The 17,696-nt window shown below is 35.6% G+C and overlaps 1 protein-coding gene across 2 annotated transcripts; it reads left to right on the top strand.

The window, feature by feature from the left end:
* Window positions 1-9,623: 9,623 nt before the first annotated feature.
* LOC120076822 (ubiquinone biosynthesis protein COQ4 homolog, mitochondrial) lies at window positions 9,624-13,641 on the top strand. 2 transcript variants are annotated; one of them, XM_039030753.1, is made up of 5 exons: window positions 9,624-9,767; window positions 10,680-10,902; window positions 11,592-12,110; window positions 12,540-12,625; window positions 13,375-13,641. In XM_039030753.1, the coding sequence occupies exons 2-3, from the start codon at window positions 10,720-10,722 to the stop codon at window positions 12,081-12,083; spliced, it is 675 nt and encodes a 224-aa protein (XP_038886681.1). In that variant the 5' UTR covers window positions 9,624-9,767; window positions 10,680-10,719; the 3' UTR covers window positions 12,084-12,110; window positions 12,540-12,625; window positions 13,375-13,641. The 2 variants fall into 2 exon arrangements, with proteins under 2 accessions (XP_038886681.1, XP_038886682.1); XM_039030754.1 differs by having other exon boundaries at window positions 9,640-9,767; window positions 11,592-12,099.
* Window positions 13,642-17,696: the final 4,055 nt, after the last annotated feature.

Here is a 17,696-nt window from a genome sequence, read left to right as displayed (position 1 = left end):
AACTTGTCAAGGGCTTCGGACTTACGTTGCATTAGGTAGAGATACCCCTACCTTGAATAATCATATGAAATAGATGAAATATTCATACCCATCTCGAGCTCAAACACTCATCGGACCACAAAGTTTTGAATGTATAAGTTCCAAGGCTTCCTTGGCTCTATTACCTTTTCCAATAAAAGGTCGTTTGATCATCTTGCCTTCGAGGCATGATTCACACACCAGCAAGGAGTTTTCTTCTAAAATCTTTATAAGTCCACATTTCACCAACTACTCAATCCTATGGAGGTTGATGTGACCTAATCTTAGATGCCAAAGATGGGCGTTTTCCTTAGGAGAAACCTTTGGCCTTTTAGCTGTTGTCGCCGTACTGAACATTTAAGTATTAAACAAGGCTTTTATGACTAATAGCTTTAGTACATACAAGTTATTTTCCATTGAACCAAAACCAATCTCCATACCATTCTTGAAAATAAACACTTTATTCTAAAAAAAGAGAGACTGTATAGCCTTGTTCAATGAGACAACAAACCGAGATTAAGTTCCTCTTAATATGAGTAACTACAAAAACATTATCCAGTAACAGATAACGTTTCTTGTCCAAAAATAAATTCAGCCTGCCTACAACAACAACTGAAACAACCTCACTAGTACCAACTCGAAGAGTCATCTCTCCCTGTGGCAACGTTTGCCAAGAATTAAATCCTTGGTAAGAGGAACTGACATGATTAGTAGCACCCGAATCAAGGGTCCAAGCAGAATCATCATTCTCTATCAATCACGTCTCTAAGACCAGTAAACCATATTTACTATCTTTAGACTTCTTCCTCTTTTAATGAGTAGTGGATCAATATCAAAACCTAAATAAGCACCACATTCCATTTCAGAGAACACTTCTCGTCGATGAATTTTATCAGAGTCAACAACACTTGCTCTCTCTTCCTGGAGGTTATCTTGGGAACTGACATTACTGGTGTCTTTGTCATCCATCCCTCTGTGCTCGAAAGGAAAGAACTGACGTTTAAACAATTCTTGCAATGAGTCCATGATCTTATGTGCAATGATCATGTTCTCAACCCTTTTGGTCAAAGCATCAGGTATGCTAGCCAATATGTGAATTCGGGCCAAAAAATTAGCCTTCATCCACACCTCATATGCATTACGAACACGTCACGGTGCATTAATGGTCGGGACTTGAGGACACTCCTCAACCATGACAAAATCGAGGTCGTTTACCACGAAATACGTTCTACAAGACTCTTTCCACTGTATGAAATCAGTCAAACTAGAGGCATTTAACGAAAAATCAAACATGTTACTGAAAACAAACATATTGACCTACGTTAGGTTTTAAGCAAATACTCGTTGAAAAAATAAAACATCCAATACTGTTTAGAAAAACTAACATGAACCCCATGTGACATCAAGTTTCGCAATAACGCTTCAGAGGTTTAGGATAAAAGTCGCTGAAGGGTGGTCAATTTGTCCCTTCTCTGAATTGAGACATTCTCAACCAGCCATTAATACCAGAACAACTCTTGTTCCTATAACGACTAGCCATCATTGATTTAGTCAAGAAATCATTAACTTACTTAAAATTTTTCCATAAGTGTGACCCACCATTTTAGTCCCTAGAGTCCCACCCCAAACAGCCAATCCGAAAGGGAAAAATCCAATTTGGGCAAAAACTAAAGTGACCCTATCCATTTCTGGAGTTCACTTTGATATTGACCAATTGCACAAAACCCATCCGAAGGTGGACGCTCTCAAGGCACCACGAGGGAGTGCAAGAATGATCTCAAGGTTTGAACCAATGAAGGAGACCGTAGGATGTGTTGACACACACACTTCACCCACTTACTATAAATACTCTTTCCGTCCACCTTGATATTGACTCATGCAAACACCATCCGAAGGGAGATGCTACCAGGACACCACGAGGCCGAGCATGAATCTCACACGTGAACATTTAGGGAGAAACGTGAGTGGAACCATCGAGATATCATATAAATCTTTTCCTCCCACTAAGTATTTTATAACCTAGGGTTTAGTTTACTTAGAAAAAATGCGGCTAAGAATTTTAACTAAGTAACTTTTTATGTTTGCCCAAGAGTAACTTTTACCTTGGATAGTTGAACAACTTTTGATCATCATCCATTAAACTTTTTAATGGAGTCTTTGATCAATTGTCGCATGCTTGCAGAAAATCTATCTAATTCAACTTTCCAGGTAGGTTCCCAAGTAAGGGTGTTCCATTTCCTTCAGCTTAAGTACCCCAGCCTAGACAGAACCCGCCTTAGAACAAAAGGTCTCTTATAGATAGATTTAATATAATTTTAATCTTTTTTGCCAATCAATTTAATCCTATTAAGCCGATTTAAAAAATTAAACTTAAGTTGCTAAGCCCATTAGAACTTTGAACTTAGATCTATCTCAATCCAATTTTAGAACCCTTTTAAAACATGAGTTGCCTAAGTCCACATGCAACTCTTTCTTATCGATTTTAGTTCTAATTACCATTATAATGCTTATAACAGAAACAACCAAAACCATCCACAATGTGAAGCAAACACATACAAGGCATTCATAACTTTTATAAATAAACCTAAGTGTCATGCTCCATGCATTGTTCATTCATTGCTACTTTTATATAACACTTATCCAAACAAGCAATGAACCAAGCAAACATGCTTCCATTCACCCTTATACTATAACACTTATAATATAAAGATGATGCATGAATATGCTTACTGCATGCATAAATAGAACTCTTATATTTCATGATGCATGTGCATGCTCTCTTATAATTTCATCATGTCATATTATAACACTTATAATATATGATGCATGAATGATTGCACAACCTAAGGTGGGTTTCAAAACTATATGTCATACACTATACCATATAAACCACATACATCACATGTATATTAAGCAAAAGTTGATGAATCGGGATAATTTGCCTCAAATGCTCAAAAATAAAGCTAACTATTACAAATAACAAAGAGTCTCCGGTTCAAATAGGCGAACCGGATCTTGAACCGTCCGTGCGAAGAAACGCATATCCACTGATCGTATACAACCTTCGAGTGATTGCCTACACAAAAAAGTAAGCACTTTACTCAATCGTTTACCAACGGTTCCAGAGCTAAACGATCGTTTAACAACGATTGTGTACCTTTACTATGCAATAAAGCATAAGACACACGATCGTGCAGCGCGCAACAAATAACGCAAGCCTTAAACTATCATCTAAATGACAACGATGCGTTGAAGCACAATCGTATAAATGATCGTTGAGCAAGCGTGAGTGTATCGTATATTGAATGATTGTGTAGTCAATGACTATGCGATGAGGCATGCTAACTACACGATCGTTTAGTGTGCGCGCCTTTTATTAAACGATGAGCATCAAATGCTCCCACTCGATTGTTTACCTCCAGCGTCNCTAACTACACGATCGTTTAGTGTGCGCGCCTTTTATTAAACGATGAGCATCAAATGCTCCCACTCGATTGTTTACCTCCAGCGTCCATGCGATCAGGCAATCAACGCTATGCGGCAGAAGAAACATTTTACCCGATCGTTTAGAACCATTTAGTAAATACGACACGATTGCGTAGAAAAATCTACACGATCGTTTAGCGAAATCCCAACGATCATTTACCTAAGGCTACACGATGCGACCAACCTTTGGTCTTCTTCCTCGCTGAGAACTGCATCTCCATGCTTCAAAATTTTATCACGAATGACTCAACAAACTCAAATACTTTGAATTACAAACTCGATTGCTTATTAATTATGCCCAAAAACCCAGGGGTCCTTACAACACATTTTGTAATCGAAAGAAAGCTTTAAACAGAGGCAATTAACCCGTAAACATTCATCAACATCCATCCACAAACACATTTAACATTCAAACACAATACAGAAAACCCACAACGTCTGAAAAAAAAGTTCAAAACAGAAGTGAATTTTGGAATATCATAAGAACATTTGTTCAAATACCAATTGAAGGAAATCAGACATGAGGATTTCCATGAGTAGCGGAATGATCGTTCCAAATTCCATTCGAAATTAAACATAAACAATTATAGTACACAAACGAAAACTAACCGGTCATGCAACAACTAGAAATTACAGCATGCTTACAGATGAGATCAATGAATAAAGTCTACATACCTTTGAAGACTCATTCTTCAAACTCCCTCAATCATGAACGCTCATTCAGTCTCCAAGAAAGCAATACACAAACGCTGAAAACAACGATCACAACACAGCACGATCAACAACAACCACCACACGAACAACGCGAACACACAACGAACGGCCTCCAAGACCTCGAACTCAATCGAGTTGAGTGAGGACACCACCACAATGATTACCTTGGTATTCTCGGTGTGAGAATTCAGGAGTTGCGGGCTCTATAGGAACTTAGTTAGAGGAAGAGACTAGAGGAACAACAATCGTGTAGACGATTGAGCAAGTGGGAGATGAGAAGTGTCTATCGTATAGACAAATGCTCAATCATGTAGACTAAAGTAGCCTATCATATAGAAAATGCTCTGCGATCATTTAGTTACGACCAGCTGAGTGAACTATCGTATAGTGACACTCCACGATCGTTTAGTCTCTCTATGAGCTATCATTTAGTGAAACAATTTCACTTGACAGCATCTCCATGAATTTCTTTCTGAATCTAGCAACTCTCTTAATTAGGAAAACATTTTTCTTTTTTATCTCACGGTTGCCATAAAATCACCAATAACCTCCCAGTTAATTGGCTATTAGAGAAAAAGAGATAATTAATTAATATTATTATAAATAAATATGATAACCAATTTACCATATTATATTTATAACTTATAGTTTTAATATTTCATCTCATGAAACATATAAACCATAGTTTTTTTTTCTTTCTTATGGTACTTAATGTAAATCATATTTACATTAATCCTCTACTTGATATATCTCATACATCACACCAATTATATCACATATAATTGAATTTCCTCTTGTCTATTTGAACATTTCAAATCAGCCCCAAGAGTTGATTCTCAACTTGAATCCATTGAGCTACCAAGGAGACCTTATAGACCTGTAGCTTGAAGCTCCAACGGTACGTGAATAACTAACTAAATTCTTTAGTCACAGGATTCACCATCCGCTAACTTTCGGACACTTCACTAAACACCGATAGATGTACTCTTCTCACTACAGATATATTTTGTGTCCATATCAACCCATCAACAATGCGATAACTCTTCACATATCGCATATAAGTACAACTGGGCCAATTTATCGTTTTGCCCCTGTAGTTACATCTAACTTCTTAAGTACCACTGATCTCTCTAATGAACATAAGTCATAGTTCTACTATGACTGAGTCATCTCTTCCAAAGAGAGACCGTGGCCACTATTAGGATTGGTGTCCTAATTCTCCCAGAGTCTCCTAGTTTGTAAACTGTACGCATTGTTATGAATAAAATAAGAGTTATTTTATTTGGCATTTACTCATATCCAATAAACAAAGCTCTATGATTATTGTATTTAAACTTAAGCATGTATATGAGATATACAAGTGGATCATGCCTTAAGTGATACCCTAAAAAGGTATGCAGAATAAGAATTAAGGAGGGATACCTAATCCCGGTGATACTATGGACACAACCTACTTTGTAGAGGTTTACAAATGTTGTGAACTACTACAGATGGTTGATTCTAACCATTCATGTGCAGACATACGAGTGGGGTGTCCTATACAAAGAGTTTGTATAAGACCGGACCACAAGATGATTCGTCTCTGTATATAACGTCGTTGATACTTGAGACTTACATCTCACCTAAACGACCATAGGTGACATGACTTAAATCCTGAGTGTTTTGGGAACTCCTACCTTTGAAGGTGGTCATTTGATTAGTATAAGTGAGAATGGCCAGATTGCCGACTTAATATGCCTACCTTTTTGGGGATTTGTCTAATTTGGGAGCTGGGAACTCAATTACACAAGATGAAATTCACTCTTTCCCCAAAGCAGGGGTAAGTAGATAGATGTCTCCTTTAAGGGCTGATTATGGTCTTGAACATAGTGGCCACAGCTTCTCTTTGGAAGAGAGAACTCAGTTATAGTAGGACTATGACTTATGTTCATTAGATGGATCAGTGGTACTTAAGGAGTTAGATGTAACTACAGGGGCATAACGGTTTATTGGCTGAATTGTACTTACGAGCAATCTGTGAAGGGTTATCACACTATCGATTGGTTGATATGGACACAATACATAGCTGTAGTAAGGAGAATGTAGCTATCGGTCTTTAGTGGGGTACTTGGCAGTTAACGGATGGTGGATCCCGTGACTAAAGAGTTTAGTTAGTTATTCACGTACTGTTGGAGCTTCGAGCTACAGGTCCATAAGGTCCCCTTGATAGCTCAATCGATTCAAGTTGAGAATCAATTCTTCGGGTTGATTTGAAATGTTCAAATTGACAAGAGGAAATTCGATTATATATGATATGATCAGTGTGATGTATGAGATACATCAAGTGCAGGATTAATGTAAATGAGATAATTATATCTTTTTCTCTAATAACCAATTGAGTGGGAGGTTATTGGTAGTTTTATGGTAACCGTGAGATAAAAGGAAAAAGGTTTTCCTAAATTTAGAAGAGTTGCTGAAAAAGTTGCTATTCTCGGAAAAGAACTCACGGATTGTTATCAAGTGAATTGGATTCACCAAACAATAGCTAAAAGAGAGACTAAACAATCATGGAGTGATACTATACAATAGTTCACTTAGCTGGTCGTAGCTATACGATCGCAGGGGAATTTGCTATACGATAGGTTACATTCGTCTAAACGATTGAGCATTCGTCTATACAATAGACTTATTCTCATCTCTCACTTGTTTAATCGTCTACACGATTGTTATTCCTCCGGTCTCTTCCTCTAATCAAGTTCACACAGAGCCCACACTTCTGGATTCTCACACTGAGAGTACCAAGGTAGCCATTGTGGTGGTGTCCTCACTTAACTCGGCTGAGTTCGAGATTTTGGAGGTTGTTTGTTGGGTTCGTGATCTTGAAGATTGTTGAGTTCGTGTTTGCTGATTTATCGTGTTGTGTTGCGATCGTTGTGTTCGAGCGTTCATGTGTTGTTATCTTGGAGACTGAACGAGCGTTCATGGTCGAGGGAGTTTGAAGTATGAGTCTTCAAAGGTATATATAATCTTTCCCTTGATCTCATTATTAATCATGTTGTAATTTCGTATTTTGCTTTGACATTAATTTTTATTGTTCAATTTCGAATGAAATTTGGAATGATCATTCCACTGCTCATGGAAATCCTCATATCTAATTTCCTTCAACCACTATGTTCAAAACCCGGAATCAACCCTTAAAGAGCAATCTATCTACTTACTCCTGCTTCGGGGAAGGAGTGAATTCCATCTTGTGTAACTGAGTTCCCAGCTCCCAAATCAAACAAATTCCCAAAAAGGTAGGCTTGTTGAGTTGGCAATCTAGCCACTCTCACCCATAATAATCAAAGGACCGCTCTCAAAGGCAGAAGTTCCCAAAACACTCAGAATTAAGGTCATGTCACCTATGGTCGTTTAGGTGAGATGTAAGTCTCAAGTATCAATGGCGTTATATAAAGAGACGAATCATCTCGTGGTCCGGTCTTATACAAACTCTTTGTATAGGACACCCCGCTCACATGTCTCCACATGAATAGTCAAGATCTACCGTCTGTAGTAGTTCACAACACTTGCACACCTCTACAAAGCGGGTCGTATCCGTAGTGTCACCAGGATCAGGTATCCCTCTTTAATTCTTATACTACATACTTTTTTAGGTTATCACTTAAGGCATGATCCACTTGTATATCTCATATAGATGTTTAAGTTTACATACAATAACCATGGAGCTTTGTTTATTAGATATGAGTAAATGCAAAATAAAATAACTTTTATTTTATTCATAACAATGTGTACAATTTACAACCTACGAGACTCCGGGAGAATTAAGACACCAATCCCAACAACTCTAAGTCTATCTATGATAGCAACGTATCAATAGCAGACACTGAACAACAACAAAAAAAAATAATAATAATAACAAACAGTAGTGAAATTGTACATTTACTTACATTGCATGAATATACATTTAACGTCCATTATGTATATCAGTGATAGGAATTATCACTAATCAACTTAAATCAACAATACCAAAGAAAATATAATAATAAACCAAGCATTTACTTACTCATGAAAAACAAAAAAACAAGTTCAACATTGTTCAAGTTTATTGGTGACAGAAATCTATCACCGATAGACCCCAAACAAAAATACATTTGTTTATCAGTGATGACAGAAATCCAACATGCTCTAAATTTATCAGTAATAGAAATGTATCAATAGCAAACACTAATCAACAAAAAAAAAACAAAAAAAAAACAACAACAACAATAACAAGCAGCAGTGAATATACATTAAAGACAAACAATAATAAAGTTTAAAGCACCGATAACAAATAACAGCAATAATAACAAATAATAGCAGTGAATATTCAAGATTATTGGTGACAGAAATTTATCACCTATAGACCCCGAACAAAAACACATTTGAAGTTTAAAGCACACAAACAATAATCAAACAACTAAACAACAAAAAAGAAAAAAAACAGTCATGCAACTATACTTTTTGTTACCTTTGAATGTGATTCCGCAGTCGTTTTCAGTGAATAATCATCGACGACGTTAGGATTCTTTTTTTGATTTGCAGATTTTAGAAGATAGGGTTAGGGTTTTGAAGAAGATGGAACAAAAATAGTAGAATGGGTCGATTGAAGAAGATAGTAGAATCATCGATTTCAGTGAATAATCGTCGATTGAAAAAGATCTGAAGAATTTGAAGATTGGATTAGGGATTGAAGATTGGGTTAGGGATGCTACAAATTTACTTGTTTTTACACTAAACAGAGAACACAGGTCGCGGATTCATAGGCTGGAAGGATATCGGGTCATGGGCCTATTATATTCCCTTGGACTTTTTATTCTTTTTGTATGGGTTGTACTTAAATTTATCTATATTTATAATTTGTTTTGGTTAATGCTATATTTACAATTAGTTTGGCCCAATAGTCTATGTTTGCAAGCAGCCCTAAATCTTACCTTTTTTATTTTTGCAACATATCCAAATGAATCTTCAAACTTTGCTATATTATCCAATTTTCTAAAGATTAAAAATTCTATGCGTTTATTATGAAATCCAAATTTTGATAAGAGTTAATGGATAGATAATCTTAAAATATCTCGGATACATAATAAGACAAACAACGAAAAGAATATTTCTTTTTTTTTTTTCTTTTGGGATATATTTAGAAAATAGGGTCCTAAAATGGAAAAGAATGAATTTAAAAGGTCATTATACATAAGTTCTTTACTAATGGTTAGAAAGTGGCCTTTTTAAATATAAAAAATATATATTTAAAAAAGCGTTTGCGATGAAAGATAACTTTTTTAGATTATTTTGGACAATCTCACGTTAAAAATGGTAAGAAATCTTAAATGTTTTAATTAATGGGCATTTAGGTCTTTTCAGCCAAAGGGCATTTTTGAAATTATACATCTTCTTTGCTTTTAGGGCTGGAAATCGTGAAAGGCTAAACGGAGACGGATTAGAGGCTTCGCCGGCGGTGGGTGTCGGTTAAAGAAATCATGGATAACGATTTGTAAGGCTGGGTAGTCGAGTACAGAGGCTGAAAAGCGGCGGTAAAGTCGTATTTCTGATGCTCTCTCACTCTAACTTCATTGGGTGTGATTCAATTCATTCTATCTCTGGATTTGGTGACTTGATCACGTTTCATTTCAATTCAATTCGTTTCGTATCTTTCGATTTAATTCGATTTTTCTAGTTGATTTTTGTTTGTTTGAATGTTTTGTGGACTTTGTTTGGCAATTCGCAGCTCTCGATTTATGCTGGATTCTGATATCATTAGCTTTCTTAATTGAACTTTGATTTCCTTGTTGATTTAGGGGGAAATATCGTTGTTTTTACTCTTATTACTGATTCGAGAAGTCCTGTAAGACTTACTTAACGATGGTGTTCTCTTGTTTTTGTCTACCCTTTGTTATGGAGTCTATTGAAATCAAATAGCCTGTGGTTTTTCTACCATCTGCTTCAATTGTTTGACCATTTCATATAGTGTCCAAGTTCATTGTTGTCAACATTCTCGTGATCTCTCTAAAATCCCACTCCTCTCAATATATTACACAAATTTTTCTGTATTTTCGCAATAAATTTCTTTTACTTGTTATGTAATTTTGAGATTTTTGTATGAAAAGTATCAGGAGAAATGCTTCATAAAGAGCCAAATTCTTTTAAAGGCTGTTACTCTCTTTTAATCTTATATTCGTTCTCTCTTGGCTAGAGATGTGGTCTTCTCTATCTAGCTAGCCTCTATATAGTTTTAACATTACTTAATTTTTGGTACTGGGTATTGTTTAGAATTTTGGCCAGAGCCAATTTTGAAAGGCATTGTTTGTGGGTTGGATTTATTTGAGTTAATTACATTTTATGGTTTCCTTATGGTCTTTAATAATAGAGAAATTTTGTAGTTCTTTTTTGCTATCTTGCTTCTTAAAGTCAGCAGTCTACATTAAAACTGATTTGTTGCCCCCCAGGGTAGGAGAAAAAGAAAGAAGAGAAAAAGTATTATCCGATATGGTAGGTGGTGTACGTATCCAGCTCAATAGATGGCAGCAAGCTGCAGTTGCATTTGGTTCAGCAGTAGGCGCCTTGCTGGATCCACGGCGAGCAGATCTAATAGCAGCTCTTGGGGAGACAACCGGAAAGCCTGCTTTTGAAAGGGTTCTTGAAAGGATGAAAAAAACTGCCGAAGGCAGAGTAAGCTTTTAATCAAGAAAATTTATGTTTCATATTCTTCATAATTTGCAAGTGTATTCACGAGGAATGAAAAGGAAGAACTTAATATGCTTATATTTAAGATGATGAAGAATATGAAATAAAAAGAATTGAATGGCTATCTTGTCTAAGTTTTGTAATTTCTTTTATTTGAGTGCTACAGAAACAAGGTTATTTGCTTTATCAAATTCATATTTGAGAATGAATTGGGTTGATATGCTTGTGTTTTCTTATGGGATCTTGTAATTGGCTGAGTTGTGCTCATGTATTCCTTCCTCCCCCTCTCTATCATGGCTTCCTTTCCTCCCTTGGAAATAAAAACACGAAACACGAGTTTCACCTAAGTGTTGGAAATGTGCCAGAACTATGATTTGGAGCATCTAATCTTTTAAAATATACTATGATAAAAATAAGATCTAAATGTATTTATTTTTTTCTATTTTAGTTACGATTGGGCAATGGAACTAAGTTGGAATCCTCAATCAATTACTATCTGAAATGAATGTTTTAGTTCGTTCATTCCTTGCTCTGCCCCAGTTTTATTTTTTCCAGTTGCCATCATAAATCATTGTCATTTTGGCTCAGTTAGTTCCTTTCTGTTATGCGAAGATGTTCCTAGTTCCAGCTTGCTAAAGGTCTTTCATCTGTTGGATGACTCATTTCTTGTTCAGGCAGTGTTGTTGGAGCGACCACGTGTGTTATCATCAGAAGTTGGGCATGCATGGGACCTTCCATCCAACACCTTTGGAGGTGCATATGCTAATTTTATGGGTTCCAGGAACTTTTCTCCAGACGACCGGCCTCCTGTTCGATTCATGGATACTGATGAACTCGAGTATGTTGCCATGCGAGCTCGTGAGGTTCATGACTTCTGGCACACCTTATTTGGTCTTCCCACGAACTTGATCGGCGAGTCGGCATTGAAGGTTATTGAATTTGAGCAAATGCACCTTCCAATGTGCATGCTGTCTGTTTTGGGAGGCACAGCAAGATTCAATGAGAAACAGAGAAAATTGTTTTTCCAGCATTACTTCCCTTGGGCTATCCGTGCTGGCATGCAATGCACAGATCTCATGTGTATATATTATGAGCGACACTTCCACGAGGATTTGAATGATGTGCGGGCGAAATGGGGAATAATTCCTGCACCTCCATCTCCCTAACGTTTTTGCTTGGCAAGTAAGATAGAGGTGTAAATTCAACCAGAACTAATTTCTTGTTTACTTGCACATTCCTGACTTCTAAATTAATTTTTAAGCACTTAGAAAGCCTCTACATAATTACCTTTCCCCGTTCAAGCTCTTTGAAAATTATTCTATTTAGGATATTTGTCTCAATTAATGTTTTTGTTTTTTCTATGTATTCAAGTATTTTAGATTTATAGTAATCTCTGAAATCTCGTTTTGTATTGGATATGATGAGGGTCCTATAGATGTGTCAACTTAATTGGGATATTCGAGTACATCTCCTAATTTTTAATAGTTTATTTGGTTCATGTCTCTTTGTAATTTGAGTTGTGTTCTTTTCACTATATCAATGTTTCCATTTCAGCTATGGCATTCCTATTGAAACTATTTACTATGTTTGAACTGTTTTGGGTCTTAAATCTTGACTTGCAGGTCTGATTGATAATCCATAGGAAAGCTCATCTCCATCCATCTTGATGCTTCGATCATGGATGTCATCAGAATATTCTCCTGATAAGGTATGTAACTAACAGCCATTATTAACTTTAGACTATCCGAGTTGTCATCAATTTTTCATTGAGCAAATTTATTCAACAGGCTTGTGCCTTATTACCCATGGGATCATGAACGAAAAACAAGAAGGGATTATTGATATTGATATCAAAATGATAAGAGACCTTTGATCTTCATATCTAAGAACTATCTTTAAAAACAAGACTCAAAAGATTCAACCCCAATATAGCTCCAGATTGGTCTCGACCTTTAAGATAGCTAGATTACAAATTACTTTGATGATCAAACAAACCAAGGATCAGATAAACTTATGGCTCCCAATAACTTTTGATCTTCAAAACACTCCACTAGCAAGATAGATCAATAAGACTCCAAGTATTCATGCATTCTATTACAAGAACACTTGAAACAGAAAACTTAAAACCTTTCAAGTTTTAAACCCAAAGTACTAAATACAAATTGCTTAGCTTTATATAGCCTCAAAATGAACCGTAGACATTCTATGAGGTATTTCAAGAGTTGTAACGTTCCAATTTTATGAGCATGATCAACCATTATGTAATAGTGTAAATGTAGCCGAAAAAGCAAATAAAAGGACTTAGAACAGAGACTATATTTAATAGACACCATAAAGCTGACATTATCTGTTTTCAATTAGCCATCCAAGAATTTGTAACCATCCATGAGTCAGATTCTTTTTTTATTCCACTTTACCCTAGTGCAACTTCTTTTAATTGTAAATTTTGACACGTAGGGTTCGTTCTTGACATCTTTCTGAAAGTTCACATGGGAAGATTGAGACGCCTTTGTTCATATCAGATTGAGTCCTGTCTATCGATTATTATTGCTAAATGTGGAGAATATTTGTAGTAATGAGTATTTGTAGTTAACTAATTATTGTTATTTCTCAAAAGTATCTAGTTGAGGTTGAAAAATGAGGCACAATCTACGGCTTCGCTGGTTATAATTTGATGAATATTTTATTTAAATAAATAAATAGATAAGATAAATTGGTAATGCATTAACGAACTATAATGTACGTTATTATCACTCTACAAGGTATGTATTTAAAGATTTGACCTTCAAACTTATCACATGTAATTAAAAATTTTCATATAATGAGAGGTTTTCCTTTAAAAGAATGTTTAAATCTAGGAGCTTCTCAAGTTGGTACCGTCTGGGTTTTAAGCTTTTGAAATGTTCATTATTTTAGTTGTTGTACATAAAAGGGGTAATTTTAGTTATTGTTAAGTGACTTTTTACCTTAAAAATGTATGTTATCCAATTTTTGTCTTTTAATTTATTTTGTTTGAAATAATGTTTATGTTAATATACTAGAATATATACGAAGTCACATCATTTTTTAAAATTAAAATAAAAGTAATCATCCAAAATAGTTCCTTTTTTTTAAAAAGTCCATATACTAAGATCGATATTTTGATTGAGACGACCAAAATGGAACTAACTTGGGAAGTTAGAGACTAAAATTGACATTTTGTAACTTGAAGAACCAGATAAACTTGAGGGTGTATTAGGCCTAAGGAGGGGGAGTTGTTAACTCACAAAATGTTTAAAATTTAATTCCATTGTTGGCACAAAATATCAATTTTATGACTTATCAACTTCTTGCATTGTTAGTCTATACCTAACAATTTCTCAAGGTTAGAAATCCCACAAACACTATAAACAAACATTTCTTTCATGATCGGTAAAGATATTAACATATTCAAATTTCTTTGAAAATAAACATACATGTGTCCGTATGCAAGTACATATGTTTATAGAGATACATCTCTTTGATTATTGTATATATTATATAAAGAATTTATCCAAGAATTTGTAACCTTCCGAGAGTAAATGAAGCTCACTTAAAGTAAGAGTCTTTGTTAAATGAAGTTGGATTCTTCTATAATTTCATTTTACTTCATTTAGTGCAACTTCTTTTAATTGTGTTCATCTTTCTTCAAGTTCGCATAGCAAGATTGAGGCACATTTGTTCATATCAAATCGAGTTTTGTTTCTTGATCGTCAATGCTAAATGTGGAGAATATTTGTAGCAATTAATGAGTGTTTACGGTTAACAAGTTATTGTTATTTCTCAAAAGTATCGAGAGATTGAAGAGTTGTGGCAAAACCAATGGCTTCACTGGTTATAATTTGATAAACATTCCATTTAAATAAATAAATTGATAAGATATATCGGTAATGCATTAGTAAACTATAGTGACTGTTATTATTGCCCCCACAAAGTTTGAATTTAAAGATCTACCCTTCAAACTTGACTAAGTAGAACATTTTGTTCTTCTACCACTTGTAATTAAAACTTTCATATAATGAGAGGTCTCTCCCATTATATTGGTTTTAAACTTTTTAATATCAACTTTTTTGAGAGGAAAAAACAAAGTTTGAATCTAGGGGCTTTCCAAGTTTGTACCATCTTGGTTTTAAACTTCTTAATATCAACTTTTTTTAAAGTAATTTTTGTCATTGTTATGTGACTTTTTACCTTTAAATTGTTTTTTTTTCCCAATGTTTGTCTCTTAGTTTATTTGGCTTGAAATAATACACATATTAACATACTAGAATACACGAAACTACATCATTCTTTTGTTAGAAATTAAAAATAAAAAAATAAAAAAAAAAGTAATAGTAAAAATAGTTCTTTCTTGATGTTCAAATACCAAAATAGATATTTTAATTCGGACCAATTTGAAACTAACTTAGATGTTTAGGGACTAAAATTGACATTTTAAAGTTTAAGAACTAAATAAACTTGAAGATATGTTAGGTAGAAAAGTTATTAACCCCACACTTTATTTGTTACCTAACACACCACTACTAAAAAAGCAATTACATATACGTTTGAAATATCTAGCACACTATATTTTGTTTCTTATCAGATTTTGTTAAAATATAAAAGAGGAAAAGAGAATAACAACACACAGTTACGTGGAAATCCTCACTTGCCTTACCAACACGGGTCCTTTCAACATGCTTTGTCCTCAGGATTGTTTTAAGCTAAGCACGCTTAACTCTGGAGTTCTTATGATTGAGCCACCGAAAAGGAAGGTGCATTTTGTTGGTATAGGTAGTAACTTTCAATTGTTTTAAGCCTTTTTTAACCATATTTTGATGTCCTCAGGATCCCTCTCATTCAGATGTGATATCGATTCATTCATGTACCCCTCTTGAACTCGGGTCGTTACATAGTAACCCCTTTGTAAGCACATCAGCAACTTGCTGATTTGAAGGAATATAAGGGATGCATATGTTTCCACTGTTCAGTCTCTCCTTAATGAAATGCATGTCAATCTCCACGTGTCATGTTGAACCGGGTTATGTGTAATACTGATGGCAGCTTTGTTGTCACAAAACAATTTCATCGGAAACTCATTATCTTGCTGGAGATCAGATAACACTTTCTTCAACTAGATTTCTTCACATATCCCCAGACTCATGGCCCAATACTCAGCCCCAGCACTACTTTTAGCAATGACACCTTGTTTCTTACTTCTCCAGGTGACTAGATTACCTCAGACAAACGTACAATACCCAGACATCGACTTTCTGTCAACAAGAAAACCTGCCTAGTCAGAATCAGCGTAGGCTTCAACATATCGTTTATCAGACTTTCTGAACATCAGTCCCTTGCCAGGAGTTCCTTTCAGGTACCGAAGGATACGTTCAATCGTTGTCATATGATTCTCGCAGGGAGCCTGCATAAACTAACTGACAACACCTACTGCATACGAAATATCTGGTTTTATGTGGGACAAATAGATCAACTTCCCGACTAACCGCTGATACCTCTCTTTATTAATAGGAACTCTATCATTTTTCTCACTAAGCTTCGCATTGTACTCTATAGGTGTGTCAACAGGTTTACACCCAGTCATGTCTATTTTCTTTAGTAAGTCCAGAGTGTATTTTCGTTGAGAAACTGAGATATCTTCCTTTGATCGAGCCACTTCCATTCCCAGAAAGTATCTTAGCTCATTGAGGTCTTTAATTTCAAACTCTTCGGCCGTCTAATAAAACAATATCATCAACGTAGACAATAAGAACAGCTATCTTCCCTGATCTCGACCTTTTTGTAAATAGAGTGTGATCAAAATACCCCTGAACATACCCCTGTGGTTTCACAAAGGTTGTGAATTTGCCAAACCAGGCCTTTGGAGATTTTTTCAACCCATATAGCGACTTTTTCAATCTGCACACCTTGTTTTTTAACTGACTCTCGAATCCAGGAGGAGGGCTCATATAGACTTCCTCTTCAAGCTCCTCATTCAGAAACGCATTTTTAACATCAAATTGGTGTAGGGGCCAATCCTTATTTACATCAACCGACAAAAGCACTCGGATAGTGTTTAGTTTGGTCACGAGAGAAAAGGTTTCAGAGTAGTCTACTCCATAGGTCTGAGTAAAGCCTCTTGCAACAAGCGTAGCCTTGTACCGGTCAATCGTCCCATCTGACTTGTATTTTATAATAAACACCCATTTGCATCCAATTGTCTTGTGCCCTTCAGGTAGAACCACCTGTTCCCAAATTCCATTCTTCTCGAGAGCTCTCATTTCTTCCATAACAGTAGACCACCATTCTGATTTTTCCATCGCAACATTTATGAAATTTGGAACCATCACAGTGTCCAGACTGGTAGTGAAATCTTTGAACTCAGATGCCAGATTGCTATACGTCATGTAACTATGCATAGGATATTTAGTACATGAACGTGTGCCTTTCCTCAGAGCTATAAGAAGATTGAGTGAAGCATCACGATCCTTCAATTCTCCAGGCTTCTCACCATGATCGGCTATCTGTGTATTATGAATTTCAGTAGTATCCTCCACATCATCATTAACTGGTATCATTTCATTCTCAACTATCTCCTCTTCTGCCATACTTTCAGTATTACCACTTCCTTCGCCCTTATCCTGCCTGCAATTGTCAGTCTCCGTACACACATCAACATCATTAGTTTCAGGAATATACGTACCTGGATCTGATAGCAGGTCTAACTTATGTACAGGAGCCGACGGTTCTAGTTCGACAGGTGATACTGCTCCCTTCCTGAGATT

Source organism: Benincasa hispida, chromosome 4 (assembly GCF_009727055.1).
Source record: "Benincasa hispida cultivar B227 chromosome 4, ASM972705v1, whole genome shotgun sequence".
In the NCBI taxonomy this organism is placed as follows: Eukaryota; Viridiplantae; Streptophyta; class Magnoliopsida; order Cucurbitales; family Cucurbitaceae; genus Benincasa; species Benincasa hispida.
This window is presented reverse-complemented; position numbering and strand designations above follow the sequence as displayed.

Excerpts from the sequence above, each read along its gene's own strand:
- LOC120076822 (XM_039030753.1), top strand. The coding sequence starts at position 10,720 with ATGGTAGGTGGTGTACGTATCCAGCTCAATAGATGGCAGCAAGCTGCA. Across the intron at positions 10,903-11,591 it reads AAAAAACTGCCGAAGGCAGA|GCAGTGTTGTTGGAGCGACC; the intron begins GTAAGCTTTTAA and ends TTTCTTGTTCAG.